The sequence below is a fragment of the Colletotrichum jinshuiense genome, chromosome 3 (assembly GCF_051148585.1).
Source record: "Colletotrichum jinshuiense chromosome 3, complete sequence".
Taxonomy (NCBI): Eukaryota; Fungi; Ascomycota; class Sordariomycetes; order Glomerellales; family Glomerellaceae; genus Colletotrichum; species Colletotrichum jinshuiense.
This window is the reverse complement of record NC_139310.1, coordinates 5,827,073-5,850,641: the sequence shown is the minus strand read 5'-3', so window position 1 is coordinate 5,850,641 and position 23,569 is coordinate 5,827,073. Positions and strand designations below refer to the sequence as shown.

At 56.0% G+C, this 23,569-nt stretch overlaps 6 protein-coding genes across 6 annotated transcripts; 4 read left to right on the top strand and 2 right to left on the bottom strand.

Moving 5' to 3' along the window:
* Positions 1 to 2,297: 2,297 nt before the first annotated feature.
* On the top strand, positions 2,298 to 5,085 carry EsH8_III_001534 (glycosyl transferase family group 2-domain-containing protein; the record flags this gene model as incomplete). The annotated part of the gene is made up of 2 exons (XM_083263259.1): positions 2,298 to 4,757; positions 4,897 to 5,085. 2 exons carry the CDS (start codon positions 2,298 to 2,300, stop codon positions 5,083 to 5,085), a joined length of 2,649 nt encoding a protein of 882 aa, XP_083123746.1.
* Positions 5,086 to 6,243: 1,158 nt separating this feature from the next.
* EsH8_III_001533 (translation termination modulator NEW1) lies at positions 6,244 to 9,622 on the bottom strand (the record flags this gene model as incomplete). Its single annotated transcript, XM_083263258.1, has 2 exons — positions 6,244 to 6,976; positions 7,038 to 9,622. 2 exons carry the CDS (start codon positions 9,620 to 9,622, stop codon positions 6,244 to 6,246), a joined length of 3,318 nt encoding a protein of 1,105 aa, XP_083123745.1.
* Positions 9,623 to 12,801: 3,179 nt separating this feature from the next.
* EsH8_III_001532 (beta-glucosidase) lies at positions 12,802 to 15,672 on the top strand (the record flags this gene model as incomplete). Its single annotated transcript, XM_083263257.1, has 1 exon — positions 12,802 to 15,672. The coding sequence occupies one exon, from the start codon at positions 12,802 to 12,804 to the stop codon at positions 15,670 to 15,672; it is 2,871 nt and encodes a 956-aa protein (XP_083123744.1).
* Positions 15,673 to 16,068: 396 nt separating this feature from the next.
* Positions 16,069 to 16,912, bottom strand: EsH8_III_001531 (CVNH domain-containing protein; the record flags this gene model as incomplete). Its single annotated transcript, XM_083263256.1, has 2 exons — positions 16,069 to 16,160; positions 16,240 to 16,912. 2 exons carry the CDS (start codon positions 16,910 to 16,912, stop codon positions 16,069 to 16,071), a joined length of 765 nt encoding a protein of 254 aa, XP_083123743.1.
* A 697-nt stretch (positions 16,913 to 17,609) lies between these two features.
* On the top strand, positions 17,610 to 18,239 carry EsH8_III_001530 (uncharacterized protein; the record flags this gene model as incomplete). Its single annotated transcript, XM_083263255.1, has 3 exons — positions 17,610 to 17,857; positions 18,005 to 18,030; positions 18,088 to 18,239. 3 exons carry the CDS (start codon positions 17,610 to 17,612, stop codon positions 18,237 to 18,239), a joined length of 426 nt encoding a protein of 141 aa, XP_083123742.1.
* A 4,162-nt stretch (positions 18,240 to 22,401) lies between these two features.
* On the top strand, positions 22,402 to 23,481 carry EsH8_III_001529 (uncharacterized protein; the record flags this gene model as incomplete). The annotated part of the gene is made up of 3 exons (XM_083263254.1): positions 22,402 to 22,716; positions 22,893 to 23,206; positions 23,310 to 23,481. The coding sequence occupies 3 exons, from the start codon at positions 22,402 to 22,404 to the stop codon at positions 23,479 to 23,481; spliced, it is 801 nt and encodes a 266-aa protein (XP_083123741.1).
* Positions 23,482 to 23,569: the final 88 nt, after the last annotated feature.

Here is a 23,569-nt window from a genome sequence, read left to right as displayed (position 1 = left end):
AGGTTTGACAGGTACTCCGTAGGCGATGCCGACGTCGACAATGTACAGGGCACCGGCGTGGCGGAGCCGCGCATGCGGCTCAAGCGAGATCTCAGCGAGCAGCAGCCGAGCAGCCGAGCATTCGAACAATGGACGGACCAAAAAAGAAGTAACTTTTCTTTCCTTCTCGCTTGGCTAGGTGCTGAAAGAGAGCGGAATGGGGGACCAAAAGCAGCCAAGAGGCGCCACGGGTGAAAGTGGCAGAGCGCCACCACGGCAACCGCGCATCTACCATTGCCCGCCGTCTCTGATCGTGGCCGTCCATTATCAAAGTTCCAGAGCCTTGGGCCGGAGCGATGGGAGAGACCAAGTGCAAGTCAGTCGGAATCAGGCAAGGTAGCGGAGAGGTGAGGTGCGGACCCGCTGACTTGGGCCAGAGGTGGTCCCAATCACCACCACCACACCACAGAGAGGTGCTGGGAGAGGATTAGAGCGCCCGGGCCCCCGAGACGGACACGGCCAGCCGAAAGCCACAGGCCGACGCGCCTTCCTCTCCCCGGGAGCGCCTATGATGTAGCGCATCCGCGACTTCATCTTCCCAGAAATCGAGGGTGCACAGGCCAGGCATGGGCTCAGGCTCAGGCACAGTCGTGGCGCTAGGGCAGGGTGGGTGGGTCCCAGTCGCCCGTCTCCTTCCTCCTTGTCCGCCGGCTCGCCGTCGCCTTCCTCGCCCCCCTGTCCTCGGCCCCACCCCACCCCACCCCCTCTAACCTCCCACACGCCCTCTCCTCCCCTTGTTCCTTGCCCTCCGTCACTTACACCTTCCCATTCTGAACACAAAGTTGTCCCTTGTCCCTTGGCAGCCACGATGTTCCTCGGTCTCCTCCCATGGCAGGCCCAGTCCAATGCTACGCCCCTTGTCCCTTGTGCTCTTGCCGAATCCGGGCACCGTGGCTTTGGCGCCTCTGCGCTATGCTATGTTTTTTTTTTCTCTTTCTCTATTTTCCATATATCCCCATGTGCTAGGCCCGTTGGAGCTAAGCTGCCAATTTCCACTGCAGGCTTCTACCCCCAGTCCCAACACACTTTATCCCATAAACGCTGCTCCATCGCCCTCATTTCCACAGTCAGAGGAGACAGAGGACTCAGTCATTGCTGCTTTTCCACCCCCGTCTTTCTTTTCTCCTCCCCCCTCCAATCATTCACTCCTTCCAGTGTTTCTGCCCGCCTCTCGCTTGTTCGCATCCCAGCTCCAGCGTGGCCACCATTGCCAACATCGTCAACACGACGCCCACTACCACTCCCCCAAGACAACCGAACATACGGTTCCTCAACTCGCAGACCAGCCCACCACCCCGGCTCGTCTCTTCCCAAAGGCGCAAAAGGTACCGTACGCCCTCCGCCCGCTTACACCGGACCATTCTTGCAAATCCCATCCCTTCCCTCCCATCCCGTTTGCTCTTCCGTGACAGCCTGCATCTGTCCGTACCTTGCCCCGTTCCCACCCACACTTGCTCTAGCCTTAGCTCTGGGCTCGGTCCCAAGCTCTGGCCCGCCTGAGGGAAGGGGTCTCGTCTCCAGCCCGTTACCCACTCGCTCTTCCACCCTCCACGCCCTCTCGTCGTCCGTCTCCTCCACGGAGGCTGGTCTGGTTCACTGCACTGTCCGTTGGCCACCCCCCCTGGTCGTGTTGGCGAAGTTCATCGACGCCTTGCCCGATTGGACTGGCATTGTTTCTCGCTGCTCTTCCTCCTGCACCATTCTCCCCTCCTTATCCTCTCCATTCCTCCCTCGTCTTCGTTCACTATTCCGCTCCTTGTCCCTTCGTTCATCCCTCGAGATCGTTCCCCCGACTAACCCTTGAGGCGCCTTCAGCAAAGACCAGAGGCCCGCACTCTTTTGTGCCTCCTCAAAGGCTTGACGTTTGCCTCCCGATCCGCATTCCTCGTCTCGACTCATCTCGACTCGACACGACAACACGGCGCTTTCGTCAATGGTAGCCTAAACGTCTCCATTCAATCGCTAATTGCTCCCCTGGCTCCACTCGGAAGCCTGTACACTCGCTATAGTGCTCGCCATTCAGTCAACGACCCAATTCTCAGTCACTCGACTCAGCAAAAGGTATGGTTCCGTCATGCCGTAACAACTCCACTCGGAGTCGGCTTGCTGCGGTTGAGGTGCTAACCTGCCCTCGTGATAGCTCGACTCAAACTTGGTCGACGACACTCCAAGACCGCTAGCCGAGCAGGTATCATCTACTCTGCTTTGCAACTCTCTTTCAAACCCCAAAAGGTTGCGCCAGCTCCAACATCCACAAGATGGGTATTGGCGGCTATTTCAAGGCTGAGAAGCCTCAGGCGCCTGGCGGTTCCAGCCCGCCGCCGCCTCCCCGCGGCCCGGGTCCCGTAACAGAAAAGGGATCCTCCAACAGAACGAGCACGAACGATATGGAGCTTCAACCGCCTACCCCTCGTTACAACTCTCGCCCCCAGTCCATCTCTGGCCGCTCTACGCACTCCAATGGCAGCTCCATGTTCTTGGACGACATCAAGCACGAAGTCATGGTCAACTACCTCTACCAGCAGCAATGCTCCCATCTCTGGGTCAGTGACGGATCTGGCGAGATCGAGGGTGTGCTTCTGCGTAAGGCCAGGGGCCAGTACATGGCTTGCCCCCCGCAACTGGGCAACTCCCCCTTCGCCGAGGCTTGCGCCGCCCTCAACGTCCAGTGTTCCATGACTGTGAACTCTCGTGTCATCAAGACCTTCCTCCAGTGGTCTCCCGACGCCGTTGATGTTCCCCTCATGAACGGCCTCCGAGTCCAGATCTTGCCCACCATTGAGGATCTCCCCAGGGCGAGAAAGAACCAGTTCGCGGCGTTCATCGCTGCTGAGGGCCTTCTTGTCGTATGGGACGATGACGCACTGCATCTTGTCCAGAGAGCCAAGCTCATCGAGTCGGAGCTCATGGAGCTTGTCTGGAAGGCTGGTGCTGATGAGGAGGAGGGCGACGAGAAGAGCCCCAACGTTGGCGAGGTCGAGATTGACGAGGAGAGCGGTGAGATCAAGCCTGAGAAGCGACCTGTTCACCTTCTCAACACCTACTTGGTTTCCATCACCCTTGTCCTTGTCGTCGTCTCGCTCGGTGCCGCCTGGAGACAGCTCGCCATTGAGGTTTCCGTTGATGGAAGCTACCTCCGATTGGCCCTTGTCGCTCTGTTCCCTCTCCAGATCTTCTTCACCCTCTTCTTCGCCCAGGTCATTGTCGGTTGCTTGGCCCAGATCTTCGGTCCCATTCGCCAGTTGACAATCAACTCCAAGTTCTACTCGGCTCGCCCCCCTCCGAGACTGCAGAGCTCGATCCTGCCTCACATCACCGTCCAGTGCCCTGTCTACAAGGAGGGTCTCGGTGGTGTCATCGTGCCCACTGTCAAGTCCATCAAGCAGGCCATGTCCACATACGAACTCCAGGGCGGTTCCGCCAACATGTTCATGAACGATGACGGTCTTCAACTTATCTCTGAGGAGGAACGCCGCGCCCGCATTGAGTTCTATGCTGATCACAGCATCGGCTGGGTCGCCCGACCCAAGCACGGCGAAAACGGCTTCACCCGTAAGGGCAAGTTCAAGAAGGCATCCAACATGAACTTTGCTCTGATGGTCTCTTGCAAGGTTGAGGAGAAGCTTCAGGCCATCAACCGCCCCGCCGACTGGACTCAGCACGATGAAGCTCAGGCCTATGAGCGTTCCTTGAAAGAAGTTCTCGAGGAGGATGGCCGCGCCTGGGCTGATGGTAACATCCGTGTCGGCGACTACATCCTCATTATCGACTCTGACACCCGTATCCCTGCCGACTGCCTTCTGGACGCTGTTTCCGAGATGGAACAATCTCCCGATGTTGGTATCATGCAATTCTCCTCGGGTGTCATGCAGGTCGTCCACACTTACTTCGAGAACGGCATTACCTTCTTCACAAACCTCATCTACAGCGCCATTCGATACACCGTCTCCAACGGCGACGTCGCTCCTTTCGTCGGTCACAACGCTATTCTCCGCTGGTCCGCTATCCAACAGGTTGGCTACTTCGACGAGGATGGCTATGAGAAGTTCTGGTCCGAGTCCCACGTGTCTGAAGATTTCGATATGTCGCTTCGTCTCCAATGCCAAGGCTACATCATTCGCTTAGCTGCTTGGGCCGGCGAGGGCTTCAAGGAAGGCGTGTCTCTTACTGTGTACGACGAGCTTGCCCGTTGGGAGAAGTACGCCTATGGTTGCAACGAGCTTCTCTTCCACCCCATCCGCACCTGGCTCTGGAGAGGCCCATTCACTCCGCTTTTCCGCTCCTTCCTGTTTAGCAACATTCGATTCACCTCCAAGATCACCGTCGTTTCGTACATTGGTACTTACTACGCCATTGGCGCCGCCTGGATCATGACCTCTGTCAACTACTTCCTGATGGGCTGGTACAACGGATACCTCGACAAGTACTATGTCGACTCGTGGCAGGTTTGGTTCTCCATCATCATCGTCTTCAACGGTCTTGGTAACGTCGCGCTCGCCGTCATGCGTTACCGTGTAGGCGAGAAGAGCTTGCTGTGGGCCTTTTTCGAGAACATCAAGTGGACTTTCCTGCTCGCCATCTTCCTCGGAGGTCTCAGTTTGCACGTCAGTCAGGCTCTCTTGGCCCACATGTTCGAGATTGACATGTCGTGGGGTTCGACGTCGAAGGAAGCCGAGTTTTCCAACTTCTTCATTGAGGTTCCCAAGGTTTTGAAGAAGGTGAGTTTTTATATCTGGGCCTCCCTTGGTCGCGTCAGCCGTCTGCTCCACATTCCCCTGGTGCTTACTGATGGCCACGCATTCCAATGCCTGAAACACTCTCACTTTACCTCGCTCTTTGCTAACGTACTGCCCATAGTTCAAATTCTCCATGCTGTTCTCCTGCGTTTTCATCGCCGCCATGATCATCCTGGCTGTCGCACCCTTCGTCCCCAACGACTGGCGCATCACCGACTTCGTCGCCATCCTCCCCATGGCCACCGTCTCGGCCAGTCACTTGCTGCTGCCCATTGTCCTCAACCCCGCGCTCATGACCTTCTCGTGGTAAATGATGCATTCATCACGGTCGCCTAGATCATATTGCTATTTTCACGGGCCCTACGAGGCAATCGGTATTGTACAGACCCAATGGTGGGCATGGGCGTTTTTTTCCGCATCGGTATAGACATGGGACGGAGTTGCGACGGGCTTGATACCTAGAACCCAGCTTGAGCACATCAGGCCATGATGAATGGGGTTTTCTTTATTTTCTTTCATTCTCTCTCAAGATTTGATGCAAAACATATTTGCTACTTATTTTATAAGCTTAATATATGACTATGAGGTTGGTGGCCGGAACACGGAACCAAAGGGAAATGATGCATGGGCTGGACAATAGCAGGAGGGGCATGAACTAGATAACGACCTCCAGACAGACGCCCCAAAGTTGGCATTTCAAATAAAAGCACACCTCGTACAAAAAAAAAAAAAAAGACGACTTTTATCGTGTTGTGACTATGTGTGATTGTGCATTGTTATGACCAACCAAGATGGCCGCCAATCATATAAGGGGGTCGGGTTTCTTGTCGACCATAGTCACATTAATGCATGCGAGCAAGGTCCATTACATGGCTGGCATGAAAATGCAATATTCCTCGAGGTATAAAAGAGTCCCAAGGCAAGTCAAGGAGGAGCGGTGTTGTGAGTGTGATCGGATCAAGTCGTTCCATTCGTTCAAAATAGCTGTCTAGGGTGTCATCTGTCTTGTCTATCGACAATCGAAAAAAAGGAAAATCATTCCGCCCATCCCATCCCGTCTATATGCAGAACGCCTTCTATCCCGTCTAAAATCTGCGGAGGGTGCCGGGTGCCGGGTGCTCGGGGTTCTCTTTCTCCCTCACCCTCTCCTCTTGCCCGCCCCCTTTCTCCTTCTCCTCCTCCTCCACCTTCATCCACGTCCTGTCCCGTCCAGTTTCCTCGTTTCTGGTCTCGCAGGCCTGTCATGCCGCATCATCCCGAAGGGGCATAATAAATAAAAATCAAGGAAATTACCAACTTTTTTGAAAACCAAAACGTGATCAATCTTCCTTTTCCCCTCCCACCCTCCGGCGAGCTCAACAGTCTTGGCCCCGCCGAAGACTTGGGGTGGAAGAAGAAAAAAAGGCAAGACAAAGAACCAATTCATATTAATCCGCCAAAAGTCGTGGTCTACCCCTCGTCACCTGCTTCAGGACTCGTCGTCCGTGTCGACGGGGTGGGGCGTTCCCTTGGGGCTGTTGAGCCACTCAATGTGCCTGAGACGGCGACGGACCTCCTGCTCCTTGAGCTCCTTCTTGGTCTTCTTCTTCTTCTTCTTGGACTTGAACTTCATCTCCGAGTTGTCCTCGGCGCCGCTGTTGACGGCGCTGTTGGCGGCCGTGTTGGCGGCGGTGCTGACGACGGTGGACGCCACGGCGCTTCCCGGCACGCTGCTGTTGTCTTCGAAGGAGCCGAGGTTGATGGCGGCGTTGCCGCGAAGGGCGACGCGGCCGTCGTTGACGTGCCACTGCTCGGAGCACAGAGCGCCGACGAACTCCTCGTTATGGGAAATGAGGATGACACCGCCCTTGAACTCGCGGATGGCGACGGCGAGACCGCCGAGGGAGTCACGGTCCAAGAAGTTAGTAGGCTCGTCGAGCACCAACAAATGCGGGTTGTTCCACATGGCTCCGGCGATGACGACCTTGACCTTCTGACCACCGGACAGCGAGCCGATCTCGTTGTGGTTGGCGATCTCCGGGTCCAGGCCGAGATCGTCAAAGTGCTTGGAGATGACGGTCGGCTGGAGCTCACGGTAACCGAGACCCTCGCGAGAGGCCTCGTGGTCGTCAAACTCCTGGAGGAGCTTGTCAAAGCCCCACTCGATCATGGTCTCACGGGAGACCTGAGTGTTGTACTTGGGGAGCCAGCCGCGCCATTTACTGCGTCTCGCATTAGCATCTTTGTCTCGTGGATTCGCGCGGGGTTGGAGTGGTAACTTACACCTCGTATTGGAAGGTCTTCTTGTACTTCTGACGACCGACAATGGACTCGATCTGACGGGGGGACTTGCCGTCGTTGAGGTCGATGAGCTTGTCCATCTGCTCACGGTCCTTGTCGGAGAGGATGCGGGTCTGCTTCATGTGGACCTCGCGATCGTCACCGTTGGCGTAACGCCACTGCAGGTACTGGTTGGGCGTCTTCTCGAGATGCATCTCAACGTGCTCCAGGGCGTGCTGCTTGATGTATCCGATACGCAGGTTAGGGTGCTTTTCTACCTTGCCGGTGGTGGGGATGACCTCGCCAGTGAGGATCTTGATGAGAGTGGACTTGCCCGCACCGTTGGGGCCGATGATGGCCACTCTGGAGGACAGGGTAAGCTGGCAGGACACCTCAGCCAGGGAAGGCTTGGGGGCCTTGGGGTACTGGTATGAGACGTTGGTCATGCGGATGATGGCACGGGTCTGGGACTTGACACCGGTCAGGATACCCGGGGGCGGGAACTTGAACTGGACCTGGGACGCGGAGAGCGTGTAGTAGCTCTTGGCCTCGGGGCGGACCTTGACGAAGTTGGCCAGGTTGCCCTTGTAGCACGCCAGCTTCTTGTTGGGCTCGTAGTGGTAGATGTCGGTGGTGACGTTGTCGAGGAAACCGGAGTCGTGGGACACGATCAAGCTGGTGATCTCCTCGTGGGCCTTGAGGTAGTTCTCGAGCCAGGCAATGTTGGCAACGTCCAAGTGGTTAGTAGGTTCGTCGAGCAACAGGACGTCGGCGCCCTTGAGCATGGCGCGAGCCAAGGCCAACTTCATCTTCCATCCACCGGACAGGGAGCCGACCTTGGCGGACTGGCGGCCGTCAGGCCCATCTGTGAAGCCGAACTCGACGAGAACCTCGATGACCTTGTCGCGGCCGCGAGCCTCAATCTCGGAGTCCTTCAGGACGAAGTCCAGAATGCTGATATCGGCGTCCTCACCCTGGTTGTGCTCGACGTAGATGGTGCGGAGGACGTCCTGAGGGGGGAAACCCTCCAGCTTGCCGTTGGCAATGCTGCGCATCAGCGTAGACTTTCCGGCACCGTTGCGACCGCAGAGACCGTAGCGGTGACCCTTGAGAAGTCTCAGGTTGGTGTGGGACAGCAGCAGCATGCCACCGTAGGCGAGAGAGAAGTGGGCGTTGACAATCTCGGTCTCGCCGTCGTCCTCCTTCTCGGGGACACCGTACTTGCGCTCGTCCTCCTCGACGTAGTACTTCTGGACGGCATCGGCGATGGTGGTGCTAGCGCTGGAAAACTTCACCAAGGTCTGCAGGTAAGGCGCAATTCTGGCGGAAATGCGCGCGACGAAGCGGTGGTTGACGTCCTCGGCTACCTGCTCGCAGATGTATGAGCGGGCCAGCTTGTACGCCTCGGAGTTGCCTCCGAGTCCGCCGTTCTTCTTGATCTCGGCCTCGAGGATCTTGGCAACGTCGTCGCCGGAGACACGCTCGATGACTTCCTTGTCGTCGCCCATGGCCTTGTCCATGACGTCCAGGGCTCTCTTGGCCAACTCTCGGACCTCGGGAAGGGAGGCGCGGTCGTAGACACCCTTGACACCGGGCTGGAGCTTGGGAAGGAAAGTTCTGGCCTCGATGGGGTCGTGAACAAGCTTGGTCAAGTTCTCGACGACGACGACGGTCTGACGGAGCACCTCCTGGGCGGTGCTAGGGGTGTTGAGGGATCGCTCCAGGAGGGGCGTCAGGAGGGCAAGCACAGGCGAGGTGACGATGGCGACGAAAGTGGTCATGGAGAGGGCGTGGATGGCCTTGCGCTGCGTCTCGGTGGAGGGGTGGTGCATGGTTTCGATGAGGAGGGGAATGCGGGGAGCGACGTCGTCGTTGGAGAGGAGGGCAGTGAGCGAGGTCATGGTCAGCACAGCCTGCTTCTCGACCTCGGCCTTGAGGTCGTGCATGCCGCCCTCGACGAGGGGGATGAGACCAGCCAGCTTGGTTCCCATGGCCTCGCGGAGGACATCTTGCTGCTCGGCCTGCTCCTGGGTGGAGCCGACGGTCTGCTTGGCCTTGTCGGCCATCTTCTGGAGCAGGGTGAAGGCAGCGGCCGTTCCTTGCCACTTTCCGGTCTTTTTGGAGAGGTAGGTGGTGAGGGCGGGCAGCAGGCCAACGACGAGAGCCTCGGGGCTCAGGTTGTTGAAGAGAGCGTCCAGCGCATATTGGGCGGACTCGCGGACGACGGAGCCCTTGTCGGCAAGGGCGTCGAGCGAGCAGGCGACCATGCCGCCATCCTGGAGCAGGAAGACGACCTCGCTCAAGGGCGACTTGGGGGGCAGACGCTCAAAGAGCGCGCCGAGGAGGTTCTGGGCGCACTCGCGGAGCTGAGGCGACTTCTTGTTGGCGGCACTCTTCTTGATCTCGGCGAGGATGCCATACTGCTCGAGACCTTGGGATCCAACCGTGTTGTTCAGGACTTCGCAAAGACCGTAGGCGGCATCGACAGAGGCGGCGGAAGTGGCGGCGGTGAAGATGGAGGTCAGGAAGGCGGAAATGTCCTCTTGGGTTGGCGGGGGAGGGGCATCGCCCTTGGCCACGACGGTCATCGTCGCTTGGAGTTCTTCTTGCGATAAGGGCGGGGTTACAGGGTGAGGCATGGAAGCGGCAGCCAGCACTCTTTCGCAGGAGGAATGGGAGAGAGAGAGGAGGGGAGGGGGAGATTCGGGTCGGAAAAGAGCGCGAAAAGGGACCTCTCTTCTGCAGTTTCGAAGGAGGAAGAAGAAATTTCGCAAAGAAAAATGCTCTCGTCTGTCCTCTCTCGTGGACTCCGAGTTGTGTGTGTTGTCAGCAAGAACAGAAGGGGACAGAGTCTTCCCGTCGCAACACAATTTTTTTTTAGATTGGGCGTCCGGGCGCGGTTTTTTTTTTCCCTTTGTCCCTTATCCACCACCAGAATCGCATCCTTGGCCCATGTGAAATTTTTTTACCTATCCGGACCCCTATCGGGCTTACATGATTCGCCTCCCACCCAGGCTCATCTCCACCACTGCCCCTCGTCTCCGTCGAGGGACTCGAGATACGTACCGCGGGGCTCCGTACCTCATCTTCTTCGCTCCGCCGCGAATGGCTCTTGATGCCCGAATTACCAATCCAAGGACGCTGCTCGTCTGCCTCGCACGTAACTCGGCAACGATAGGCGTCGCTAGCGATCAAGAAAAGAAGAGAGAGAGATAGAGAACATTGTGAAATGCGCTGGTGCTCAGTCATAGCAGACCTTGTCCCCCAGTCTACTGTTAACCCGATCACGGCGGTAGCACCCCGCTGAAGAAGCCCGGCCCAGGGCGTAATCGTGCTTCTTCCTCGTCTTAGCGGCGAGTGAATGCAGCCAGTTCTTCACACGGGCGGTGCTCGTTTCGTCTTGGCCAGAGTTTCCTAGCCGATAAACCCCCTGGTACCGAGCCGTTTGTTTCTCTCACCCAGAAGTCATTTCGCTCGACTCATTCAACTGGCACAAGTGTACATTGGGGGCGCGGTCTGCGCACCCCAAGACTTGCAGTAAGCTTTGCTGACAAGATGACAGGATCCGCTGTATTCAACTCGGTGGCTTGTGATCTGCCAGTTGTTTATCGCGGGTTGGTGGAAGATGCACAGGGCCAACATGCACTTCTCCAAAGCCCTCGGAAAGCAGAAGCAGGGAGGGGGGTACCGGGCCGAGTGGCTCCTCAATAACCCGGGAACAGCCATGGCCGCGAGGGGCCTGCCACTTTACTCTCTCAACCGGAGTGGAACAGGAAATAAACCTACAGCTTCACATTGCATGCGCCCGTGGTGAGGATAATTGGCCAGTGATCGTCGCGTGTCTGGCTCGTCTGCCCATCTCCCAACTTCCCATGTGGATGACTGAAAAAACAACAAAAAACATGAAAGGAATCCTCGGTTTCTGCCATTAACACAGTCTTTGTCTCTTTCTTTTTTCGCTCTTTTTTTTTGTCGCTGTTTCCCCCCCTATCGGCTTCTCTGTGTTCCTGTTTAAGGACAATCATCAACCCTCAAGGACAAGTCAGGAACTTCGTCGAGAGCCGGTGTCCGGCCTTTTATGCCGCCCATGACACCCAAGCGCTTGCCTTATGCCTCGAAACGAGTTAAGCTTGTTAATTAGCTCTATGGTTAAGATGAGAAAACCAGCTCATCTTACTCAATAAGCAAATAAGACTTCTGGAAACGGGGGTGTGGCAAAGGCGCACGTTAGATCAGGCCGATCGTCGTGCTTGTTTTTTTAGGCATCCCGCACTGACGAATCTGGAAATAACGCGATGAGTAGGAGGTGCCTTGATGTTGGTGATTTGGCAAATACAATTACTAGTGCATGATGCGGGTGCGGGATCAGAGTTTAAACGAGAACCACCATCAGACGGCGATAGCGAACTTGGTGGCCATTCCAAGGCAGAGAAGGCATTTACGCAAAACGGTGTTTGGATCTTCTTGTGCCCCCTAGCCTTGCCGATGCCGTGTATCTCGCATCGGGTCTCGAAATTCTAAGCCTTCCAAACAAATCCAATCTGTCGGAATGTTTTAGTCTTTGCTTGTCGAGCCGTTGAGGGTTTGCTGTTCGCCGTAGCAGTCTAGTTGAGACAGCATGTCTCTCGTCCTACAACCAGAAGAGAAGGACGAGCGAGAATAAGGATCACACTGCTTGCTTTTTTATATAATTTTTTTATAATTTTCGCTTTCGCATAGAGTCTCGGCTGATGCGTTTTCAACGTTTCGCTAAACTCCCGACAACGCATCGCCCCCCACATCGGATTGGCGAGATCGAGAGAAGGCTACGTACGGGTTGACCAACAACGAGGATGGCCACGACCGAATAAACGGTGGTCCATGATGGTGTTCCACAAGGAAAGCGGTCCGCGAGTGGGTGCCTCGTGAATCAGATCTTGAGACTCCAACAATAAATAAGACGGGGCCGGGAGCAGCGACGGCGGCAAATGTCCGGGTGGGGATGCGGATACTGCACATAGTGCTGTAGGGAGTCTTGGAAAGGCGAAGGAAACATGGTGGGTAAGGCATGCTTTTTCGTTTGGCCTTGTAATTAGGGTACTATGTGCCATAGTACGCTATGGAGGGTGCGCTAGGCCCGTGCAGCCGAGGTCCCGCACCAATCAGCGGGGTAGGCCGGCCAGAGTCTAGTGAGAACGTGCCTGCATTGGGTGCTGCTTCAGAGGGACGTCACTCAAGAGCCAAGACAGGGGCAGCAGTCCAAGCGTGGAGCCACTGGTCCCTCCCCCCACTGTTTCAACCGGAAGCTCCCAGCTCCAGGCGAAGTCCAGGTCCCTTGAAGCGTGGCCTTGAACGCTAAGAACCAAGCCGTCGAACTGCGCTTCGAAACCATAGGGAACAGACCTAACACCCCCCGTCCGGTCTCTCGACCGATTTTGTCATTCTTCCACACATTCCATTGTTCGAGCAGTGAGGTCGGCCTTTGAAGTCATCCTTCCACATCATCACCATCACCAGATCTCTCCTTCATCGGTAAGCTCTCTTCGCCAGCGCTATACCAGTCGATTCGCTCCAATACCCAACGTTGTCCGAAGCCGCATTGAGCAATGGTCCCGCGGTCGAACCCTGCTGCCAGATTCAGTCGCTAGATCGTCCGGGTACGCTCATCGACGCAGAACCCGCATCCTTCCTTCGACATCGGAAGCATTTGACTTCTTGCTAGGCGAACTCGGAGCCGTCCGGCTTCACTCGAAAGTCTGCAAATCCAGCATCTATTATCTCGCCCAGTATGGACCCCAGCAAAGAGGGACTCTTGGGCGACAAGTCCCGTCACTCATATGACAGAGACTCCGACGATGGCTCCGACATCGATGCCACCGATTACCTGGACCGAGATACCCCAAAGGGGCCAACACTTTTTTCCAAGCTCGCCCTCCTCTCCATTACACCGGCCGCCTGCCTCGCTGCCCTCAAGAGGCCTTTCCAAGGACGCTCGAAATTCTGTCTGCTCATCACCGCTGTAATCTTCGTCATGTGGATCGTCATCAGTGCCGGAGGAGCCACTATTTATAAGAAGTTCAAGGGCGCGCCGCCCACCGGCTTGTCACCGCCATGGTACCCGACTCCGAAGGGTGGTATATCCAAGAATTGGGCCGAGAGCTACAGGAAGGCGGGGGAGATGGTTGCCAAGATGACGTTACCCGAAAAGGTTAACATCACGACGGGAACCGGCTGGATGATGGGCCTCGCAGTAGGCACAACTGGCCCTGCCGTCCATGTTGGCTTCCCTCAGCTTCAACTGCAAGACGGGCCGCTTGGTATTCGTTTTGCAGACAATGCGACTGCATTCCCTGCGGGCGTCACTGTCGGCGCCACCTGGAATAAGGAGTTGATGTACGAGCGCGGAAAAGCGCATGGGCTGGAGGCACGGGGAAAGGGAATCAACGTCCTGCTGGGTCCTTGTGTTGGCCCCCTTGGCCGCTTGCCCGCCGGCGGTCGCAACTGGGAGGGCTTCGGCGCCGACCCTTACCTGCAAGGCATTGCTGCCGCCGAAACCATCAAGGGTATCCAGGAGCAGGGTGTCATGGCAACGATCAAGCATTTTGTGGCAAACGAGCAAGAGCATTTCCGCCAAAGCTGGGAGTGGGGTTTGCCCAATGCCATTTCCAGCAACATCGACGACAGGACCTTGCACGAACTGTACGCCTGGCCGTTCCTGGATGCCGTCAAGGCTGGCGTCGCGAGCGTCATGTGTTCCTACAACCAGGTCAACAACTCGTATGCATGCGACAACTCCAAGCTTCTCAACGGTATATTGAAGGACGAGATGGGATTCCAGGGATTCGTCATGTCCGACTGGTTGGCCCAGCGTTCTGGTGTCGGAAGTGCGCTGGCTGGACTGGACATGACGATGCCAGGCGACGGGCTGTTCTGGCAAGACGGCAAGTCTCTCTGGGGCTCGCAGCTCACCAGGGCCGTCCTGAACGGATCTGTCCCCATTGACAGACTGGACGACATGGCGGTTCGCATTGTCGCCTCGTGGTACCAGCTGGGACAGGACGACAAGAAGCTATACCCGAACGAACTTCCCAACTTTTCTTCGTGGACGGACGACAAGATGGGAGTCCTTGCTCCGGGTAGCAAGACACCCCAGCAGGAAGTCGAGGTGAACAAGTACGTCAATGTGCAGGGTAACCACTCCGATATCGCGAGACGCGTTGCCGCCGAGGGCATTGTTTTGCTCAAGAATGAGAACGTGTTGCCCATCAGCAGAGATGGCTTCATCGATGCCAAGCGCAAGCGCCATGAAGGAAAGCTGAAGGTTGGAATCTTTGGCGCAGATGCGGGCCCCGGCGACGGACCCAATTACTGCCAGGACCGTGGTTGCAACCAGGGCACCTTGGGCTCGGGATGGGGCAGCGGTGCGGTTGAGTTCCCTTATCTCGTGCCACCAGTCGAAGCCCTGAGACATAGCTTCAAGGCTGACAAGGTAGAGCTCTCCGAGTACCTCACCAACTCGCCCCCGTTCAAGAAGGATCCTTCTGTTCTGCACAACCAGGATGTTTGCATCGTGTTCGCAAATGCTGATTCTGGCGAGGGTTTCCTGTCCTGGGGTGGCGTCGCCGGAGACCGAAATGATCTCAAGTTGCAGAATGGAGGCGATGACCTCATTCTTCAAGTCGCAGACAACTGCGGCAAGGGCGACGGTAGCTTGAAGGGTGGGGATACGGTCGTTGTGATCCATTCCGTCGGGCCTGTCGAAATGGAACGCTGGATCGAGCATCCCGGCGTTAAAGCAGTTCTCTATGCGAATCTGCCTGGACAAGAGAGTGGAAACGCTCTTGCGGACGTCATCTTTGGTGATGTCAACCCTAGCGGCAAGCTACCGTACACGATTGCGAAGTCTCTGAAGGACTACGGGCCAGCCGGGCAAATCCTATACCTCCCCAACGCTGTTGTGCCCCAGCAAGACTTCTCCGAGGGACTGTACATCGACTACCGCCACTTTGATAAGAAGGGCATCGAGCCCCGCTTCGAGTTTGGTTTCGGCCTGTCATATACAAGCTTCGAATTTTCCAACGTCGTCGTCGAGGGCCTCAAACCCAAGACCGCACTCCCATCGCCTCGTCCATCACCAGGTGCAGAGCCACCAAAGTTCAGCGACAAGCTTCCTGACAAGAAGGAGGCCTTGTTCCCTGAGGGTTTCCGCAAGTTCGAGAAATATGTCTACCCATACTTGGACACCGTCGACGACATCGTGACGGAACCTTACCCCTACCCAGACGGCTACACCGTGAAGCAGCCACTGTCCGGAGCTGGCGGTGAAGAGGGCGGAAACCCCGATCTGTGGGAGATTTACGTCACTGTCAAGGCGGACGTGACCAACACCGGCGCCGTCGCTGGCAAAGTCGTTCCCCAGCTGTACTTGACCTATCCAAAGGACGTTTCCGGGGTTGACTTCCCCGTCAAGGTGCTTCGTGGTTTTGACAAGTTCAACTTGGAAAAGGGCGAGAAGAAGACAGTGACATTCAACCTGACGCGGCGCGATCTTAGCTACTGGGACGTTCACCGCCAAAACTGGGCGATGGTTACGTCTGGGGAGTACTCTTTTCTCGTCGGCGAGAGCTCGAAGCAGCTCTCCGCCGCCGGCAGCTGGTAATGCTTTATGTTTGTGGTTTCGCTGGTAAGAAGCCCTGGATGTTTATGACTGGAATAGCATGGTACAACATGGGTGTTTTTCTTTTTCTCTTTTGGGGTTCAAATGTTGTTCTCGTCAAGGCATCGCCAAAGATAGCCATTGCATATTTGCGTGCAATCTGCTTTTTTTTTTTTTTATTCATGAGGGGTACGAGTGAAGGCGAATATAGCTATTCAATCGAAATCCACACTATTTTTTTAAGCTTGAGCTCCCTGCTTCTTCCAAAGACGTTGGTCCTGGTGGATGCCAGTAAAGCCCCGCAACTGCTTGTTGTATAGAATGTGTTGTCCTTATCACTGCTCAAAAAAAAAAAAAAAAAAAAAAGGAACCTCCTGGCTGTTGATTCCGCTCTGTGAATCAACCTCGCTTGCCACCAGGAGGCGGGTCCTCGCGAGTGCCGCACTCATACTCGGAGCAAAGGTGACCATCAAGGTTACCAATGTAATCGCCTGGGGAATTTCAAGGTCAGTGGAAGCCCCTCTTAGGAAATCCCCTCTCTTCCCTTCGTGGATGAGGGGGGAAACTCACTGAGATCGATGCTGGAGGTGCGGTACTCGCCACCGCTATCCAGGCACTCGCAGGCGAGGTAGCTGATGGTGTGCGCGCGGCGCTTGCACGAGATGCACGACGAAGAGAAGTAGCCGTTCTTTTGGTAGACGAGGCGGCCTCCGACGTTGCCGAACATGTGGTCGAGGCCGAGGCGCGACCAGTAGTACTTTCCGCGGCGGCCGCGGGCCCTGCAGTTCGCCCAGAGGACGTTGTTGGCGTCCCATACCTTCCAGTTGCTGTAGCAGGTCTTGATGAAGCCGCCGGCGGGGTTGGAGTCCGTGGAGGAGGAGGAGGAGAGTGAGTGGGGAACGGGATGGCTGCCGGGGTCTTCGTCGTTGCCCTCGGCGAAGGCGTTGGAGACGGAAATGGGGTAGGGAGCGATGCTGGAGGGGAGTTCTTCGAGGTGTTTGTGGGGGATGATGGTGGTTTTGCTGGAGGCTTTCGTGGTGGTCGTGGCCGTGGTGGTCTGGAGGGCCTTGGGGAGGAAAGTGAAGACCGGGAGGTTGATGGTCGTGATGATGACGTTCTTGGTGCTCTTGGCGATGTCGGCGAGGGACTCGCTGGTCAGGCTCGTGTCGATAGAGTGGTTCTGCGCATGTATGAGCAGGGGCGTGAAGCCCGTGAGCATGCTGGCGATGGCGCGGAGGTTCATGATGGCCGAAGTGCGATGATGCGTGCTGTCAGTTAGACTTGGTTTCAAGGTATGCAAAACGTCTGACAATGTTGTCCACTATCTTTGAAGTGAGATGAGGCAGTGAAGATGAGTGAATGTGAAAGAGAAGCACGAGTGATGGAAGGTTGGGGCAAGTAGGAAGGAGATTAGCTTCGGAGGGTAAATCGAAGAAACCCTTTATCTTGTGGTTGTATCAATGGAGCAGTCACCCGTGAATCGCTCTTTCCTTCAGCATCAACCTCAGGTTCGTGGTCGCCTGTGATCAGAGTGAATGGAAAAAACAGAGGAACTTCACGTGATGAATGCGGTGAATGTTCTCATGCTCTGAACAAGGTCTCTTGATCAAGGATGAATTCAGAAGCGAACGGGAGTAATGCTTTCAATATAGAAGCTCTTCAGACGATCTGTTTTCTCCAAATTATATGGAGAGCGACTATTAAATTCTCTCTCGACAACATCCTAAATAATTGGGTGGTACAACTTCCTGCCTCCTCAAGTTCTCCCCAGCTCGTGGATATCTAATTCACTCCACCACCTTTGTCGTCTCAGCAAACTCCTTAAACAAACACTCCTACAATTCAACCTACCTTGCTTTCTTTTCTGGTTGTGTTCCACCTTGAACAAACACAGAAAGCAATCCGTCTAGAACACGCAAACACGCCTACAAACAGTCAAGATGGTCAACATTATATCCCTTAAAGGCCTCCTTCTCACCCTTGGCGCCACCACGATCGCCCGGGCCGGCTTCCTCGACGAGGGCTGCGGCTACCTCGGCGACGGCCCCGACTTCACCCTGCGCGAGGACGGCTCTGTCACCACCTACTGCAACGACAAGATCTGTAACGAAGTCATCTTCACCGTCATCAATCTCAACGACTGTATCGCCAACGTCCTTGGCGATCTGAAGCCCAAGGCCAATCCTCAGTGAGTTGTTTTCTTCATGGTAAATACAAGGCTTGTGGAAGACGTGCCTGCTAACAAAGTCTGCAGTGGCAACTTCTAGAAGACTTGCAAGGACTGCGCCGTCGATGGCCCCAACATCAAGTGCCAGTGCAAGAAGCTTGATGGTAGTTACAAGGAGACCTTCATCAACATCAGTAAGTGAACTCAACTCTCTGCTCCCTCGCCCCAGACTCCTTGCTGACTTCCATCAGACGAGGTCCTCGACAACTGGAACGGCTACCTCCGCTGCCACAACGCCATCTCGGACTGCCTCCCCGTCCCGTGGAAGTGCATGCCTAAGCACTGGTGGCCCGAAGGCAGCCCTCCCACCATACTCACCACTGATTGCGACATCTGGATCTAAGTTTGCTGAAGAGCATCCTGCTTCATTTCAACAAGGCAGGTTATCTGTGCGCGTTGCATGTGGAGGCGCACTTGGCATTGCATTGTGGCGAAGTTAGATGAGGATATCTGGAAACGAGACAATTCAGGAGAACTTGCTCTGGATAGAAAGTAATAGAATTGAACCAGAAACAAACGTATTCTGATTCCAAATCCATTGTGGGCCAGGGCCACACACCATCCATGATTGCAGGGGAATATGTGCACCGACGATACCGAGAATTCCGGGGGGAACCGCTCACCGCCGGGTTGATTCTGTGAGCCCGAGGAACAGGAATTCGCGTGCCCAAAAGCCTCCGTCCTTGGATTATGATGTCAGTGAGGGCATTCTCAGGCTTCCCGGCGATCAGCAGAGGCGGCCGGCGGGACGTCGGCGAATGCGGGGAGCCCGCAATTTGAGATGTGAGGTAAGCGAGTAAATTACCCCTCATGGAGTAGGCAATCTCGAAGTCATGCCCTTCTTCTGCAAGAATTGATGGTCGCCGATTACTGCAGTCAGCCGATGCTTTGACATAGAAGGGGCGTGAGTGGCCACGTGACCCGTGGTTGGGTCATGTAAGCTGCTTTCCATGCACACCCCAAACATTGCGAGAACAATATTCTTTGTCTAACAGTTGTTCACATAATCTGGCTTACTTATCCAGCTGCAGCATGTCGTCGGATGCTGACATAAAAAACGTCGGCCGCCTCCGAAACCCCACGCCCAAGCCTTAGAAATAATGCGGCCAAGAGCGCCTATGTTGGCTATCTCGTGAGGTCATGGCTATTTCGGACTGCACCTGGGCCCCATCGCTGTGGATCCCAACGCCCTCGAGTGAATCCGGATCCGAAGCATGACGGCAGGGGTCTCGGTGAGGTCAGGTGTGGAGTGAGGTGTGAGATTCCATGGGCGGACGAGCTGACGGGGCCCGTTTTCCACACGCACAAGCAGGTTTGCAAGAGAGATCTCGCGGCCGGCAAGACAAACCTTCAGTGGGGGCTCCAAGGACACATGTGCGCGCTCGCTGGAGGAAACATGCACGCCCAGCCCAGAAACAGAGCTGGTCATTGGGCAGGCATAGCCAACGCAAGGCACTAACTGCAGTCCCGCATCCGGGACGCAGGCAGGCCGCTCGAGGGGGCCATCATATCTCGGGAAGCAATCTGTGGGCTACCTCCCTGAAAATTGATTCCCGATCGAGAGAGTGGTCAAATTTGGAAGAGATTCCTGATTCCATTGTCTTGGTAGGATGGGATGGCCCAGAGACTCCGCATGGCTGAGGGAAAAGCCACACTGCACGCTAACGGAGCAAGCCACATCCGTGACCAATCAACGCCCTATGCCTTGAAGGAGTTGCATCCTAATTGGACAAGGAAACGAATATGAGCCTATTTAATGGGGCATGCTGGAGCACCGTGGCGCAGTCGTTATCATTCAGAGATTCCCCGTCATCCTTCTACCCTCTGCACCCTCCGCACCCACCTGCGCTCTAGCTCGGCGCGCTTGTTCCATCTTGCCATGAAGCGTCTCGTTCTCCAGACGTAACAGATCATGTCAAACATCAGACACACATATTTCTCCCGCTGGAGAATTGACGGCATCTCCGTCCCTTGGTTGCATGCACCGCGCTTCTGCCGCCGAGCGCTTGTCGGATGAGGAGCCATCCGCGAATCTGCCTCGCCAAATATTGACATGAACTTCCTGGGCTATTACACATGCACACCTACACATGGTCGCCCGTGTTAAGCCATCTCTTTCTCGGCGCTTACAAACTTGGGCCAAGCAGAGAAAAATAACTCGATCTGCACGAGGTCATAGTCCGTGATCAACCGGCCACTAGGCTCATGCGGACGCAAAACTGTCGATCGATCTGTTACGTAGGGCTGGGTGTTTTACAGCTACATCCAGCCTCAACTTCAGCAGCACGTTTCTGGCCTTGTGCCTTTCCAGGAAAATCAGCCGCTCGCCGCCATCATTGGCCGAGATTCTGGTCCGCGGGAGAATGGGGGCCGAAGGATAGCCTTGGCCCTGCATCCATGGGCCAGACGTCCCAGAACAGGCCCCCTGTTTCCTGTTTGCTGCTGGCCTTTAGGGACGCCGAACAACGGCACAGAATGGCCAACCTGAAGCAAAAGTCCTCATGACTGCATTATCTGGGAGACCGCCCGTCAAAAGTCTCCGCTACGAATCCCACCCTCCCCGAAAAATAGGAAAACAAGAAACAAAAAGCCCACGATGCGGGGCAGCTGATGTGCAAATCGACCAATTCGCGCGCTCTATGGCCTGGTGAATCTTCAGCCCTCTGGTACTCTGTATCGTCCCCGCACCTGCAAGCAAGTCAGTCCAGAGGGAGGGGGGCACCCATTGCTATGTTTGAATGACACCACACCACGCGAGCTTGACAAGGTCGGAGCGCTCTCGATTTGCAAACGCTGCAAGGCCTCGGGTTCTGCAGTCCATCGCCGGATGGCCGACATCAGAACTGCGCAGTGGTAATCTTCACTCCGTCTTGCATACTCCCTGGCATCTTCTTGGCCAACACGGTTTTCCTCGACATGTCCAATTGGTGCCACAAATCCCGCTCCGTCCCCGGTCATCTTCCCGGTCCCCGCCGGCGAGCCCAACCCCGACGGCAGAGCATGGCATCCGCTCGCCACTCCACCAACATATCCCACCTCCGCTTTCGTATCTGCGCGGGAAGGAAAAAGAGAAAAAAAGGCAAACCCTTGTATTAGGGCCTCTTTGGTGCAGCAGCAGCAATCAGCGTGACACAATCGTACGAATCTGGCGGATCCCCGTTGGGCTGCCAAGGGGAGCTTTCCACCCCCCGGTCAGCAGCCGCGCCACTGCCTTCTCGCAACTCCGTACATCCTCCACACCGCCGCAGAGACCGCACCACACATCCTCACCTGAAGATGTGCCAGGGGTCGCTTGATCAATCAGATCCTCGAGGTGGGCTTGTGATGGACGGCCGTCTGGGCCCATGCCACGGACACGCCCCCCACTAAAATCTCACGTCTATCTTTTGGGACCCAGCGGACCTTTTGTACCCGCCGACCATCTTCCCGAGCAACCTATAGACCGCCTTACTTCGTTTAGTTTCCCTGGTAGGGCTGCAGCTGCTACCCTTGCACCTGGCCCGTCACATCCCCGGGCCATGCAGCGCCCGCAGCTTGGCCGTCCCGGCTACTGGGTCTTGGTGTATCACGATCTCATCGTCATCGGCCGTGGAAGCTCCCCAAAGCGTTGAAGACAAAAATACGTTCTGCTCTGTCAGCAGTTTCTATCACCGGTACCTGTCCTCTCTGGGCCAATCATCCACCTCAAGCTCCCTGTCCCTCCCCAACCACCCCGCATGGAAGCACTTCCATGCATGGCCAACCTCGAGGACGGAGGGCCATTCGAGCACTCGAGCATGCTCCATATTGACTAAAGTTGCTGCACTGCCGATGTTCGGGACAGATGGGGCTTGGGGTCGCGAGCATGGTGGCCACCCGTTCGGGTGTTCCTGGCCCCCTTCCAGCCCTACCCTTGGCCCGTCTCGCAGGTCGACCACACTCCCCTTCGCGTGCTATGCCCTCGTCAATTTTCCGATGACTTCCATCAGCCTCAGCCTCAGCTCCGGCCACAGTGGCCTTGATGTGGGTGCCTCCTGCGCGTTTAGAGTTCCCGGGATACTCTCCTGCCATGACCGGAGTGGTGTCCGGCATTTGACATGTGTGGCTTGGACAAAGCCCGCCGACGTTCTTCAACTGCCATTGCATCTTATTGCATTTGACCGTCATCTTTTCTCCCCTCGGTCTTTCCCATGATCATGTACCGGCCATAGAAAACTGGCCCTTTCTTTCAATACCCGGGCTCCGCCGCAATTCTTTCTCGGTGTTACTCTGCAAACACCCCAAGCTTTCTGACTTGACCTTTCTTCTGAGAGCTCTGTGAATGCGCATAATCACACAATCGACACTCGCCCTCCCCGGTATCTGTGCCCGTGGGGCGTTTTGATATCCCGACGGCTATCTCGACTTCGAAAGTCGTCCGCCGACGTCATTGAGCATACGGACTTCTCCAGCTGGAGTGGTGTTGGTTACCTCAATCGAACCATCCACGAGCCTCATCTGTTGGTCAGGGTACATTGACTATCGCGATGGTCTCCACGCCCGATGTCAAGGGAAAGGATATATCATTGAGCTCCCCCAGTCCGAACCTGAGCTCCTCTTCCACCCACAGACACACGAACATCGCCGAGCTCCAAGACCAACTAGACCAAGACACTCAGTTCACTGTTGAAGACATCCTGTCTGCTTTCTCAGTATCGCCCCTGATCAGCAAGCCTCACCCTTCCCGCACTTCGCCATCATCATCAACAACAACCATGTCTTCATCGCGATCCGGTCGTTCGGGAGGGTCATCAAGCCACCACCGCAGCTCCAAGAGCAGCAAGAAGCCAAGGGCGGTTCAAGTTAGTCACGGTCTCTTCTTTGTACTATCTCCCACCCTCTAAACACACACCGTCCTCATCCCTTCTCTCCCCCTCCCTAACATGGTTTATTCCATGGTTTTGATGTTTCTTACAATGTTCATTCCCCCCCCTCTCTCCCTTTCGGAATCGCCCCAAAAACTGACATGGAAGCACAGCGCTCTGTACAGCAACTGATTGAGTCCCTCGAGACGCACCGGGTCAACACGCTGACGGAGCTCTGCCGCATAGAGCGGGTGGCGGCGACCTGCGAGAACGAGGAGGACGCCCTTGCTTTCCAGGGTCCCATGACCGCCGCCTGGGACTACTACGTCAACAGCAACCAGTTCCTCACCGAGCTTCGCGGGCTTACGCGGAGCTACCCCCTCTGTAGCGACATCCTATACGACGCCCATGTCCGCGTGCGCAACGACCCCAACTCGAACAAGAGCTGGAACCTGGCGTGGTTGTGCCTGATGAAGATCCAAGAAGAGTGCGTATTCGCCCCCTGCCCCCACGCCCTTGCATGAGCATGCCCAAGGGGCGAACGAACACGCGCGGGATGCAGAGAGAAGCTGACACTCGCGCCCTTGCAGTGACCTGGTGTCCGGCTACGCCGCCCTCGAGGCCGCAAAGCCCGAGATGTGGGGGGGACGAGACCCTTCTGGGGAGGAGGCGGCCCAGCTTGGCGCCTGCTTCGAGTACGAGTGGAACAAGGCCGTTGACACCATGCTCCGGCACTGGTCCATCCCGCCGACCTGGTACTGAGACAGGAGAGTGTCGGATAGAACCAGCGGCGAGGGGGATATCAGGACACTGACGAGGTGTAAAACTACGGAAAAGAAGCACACATGGC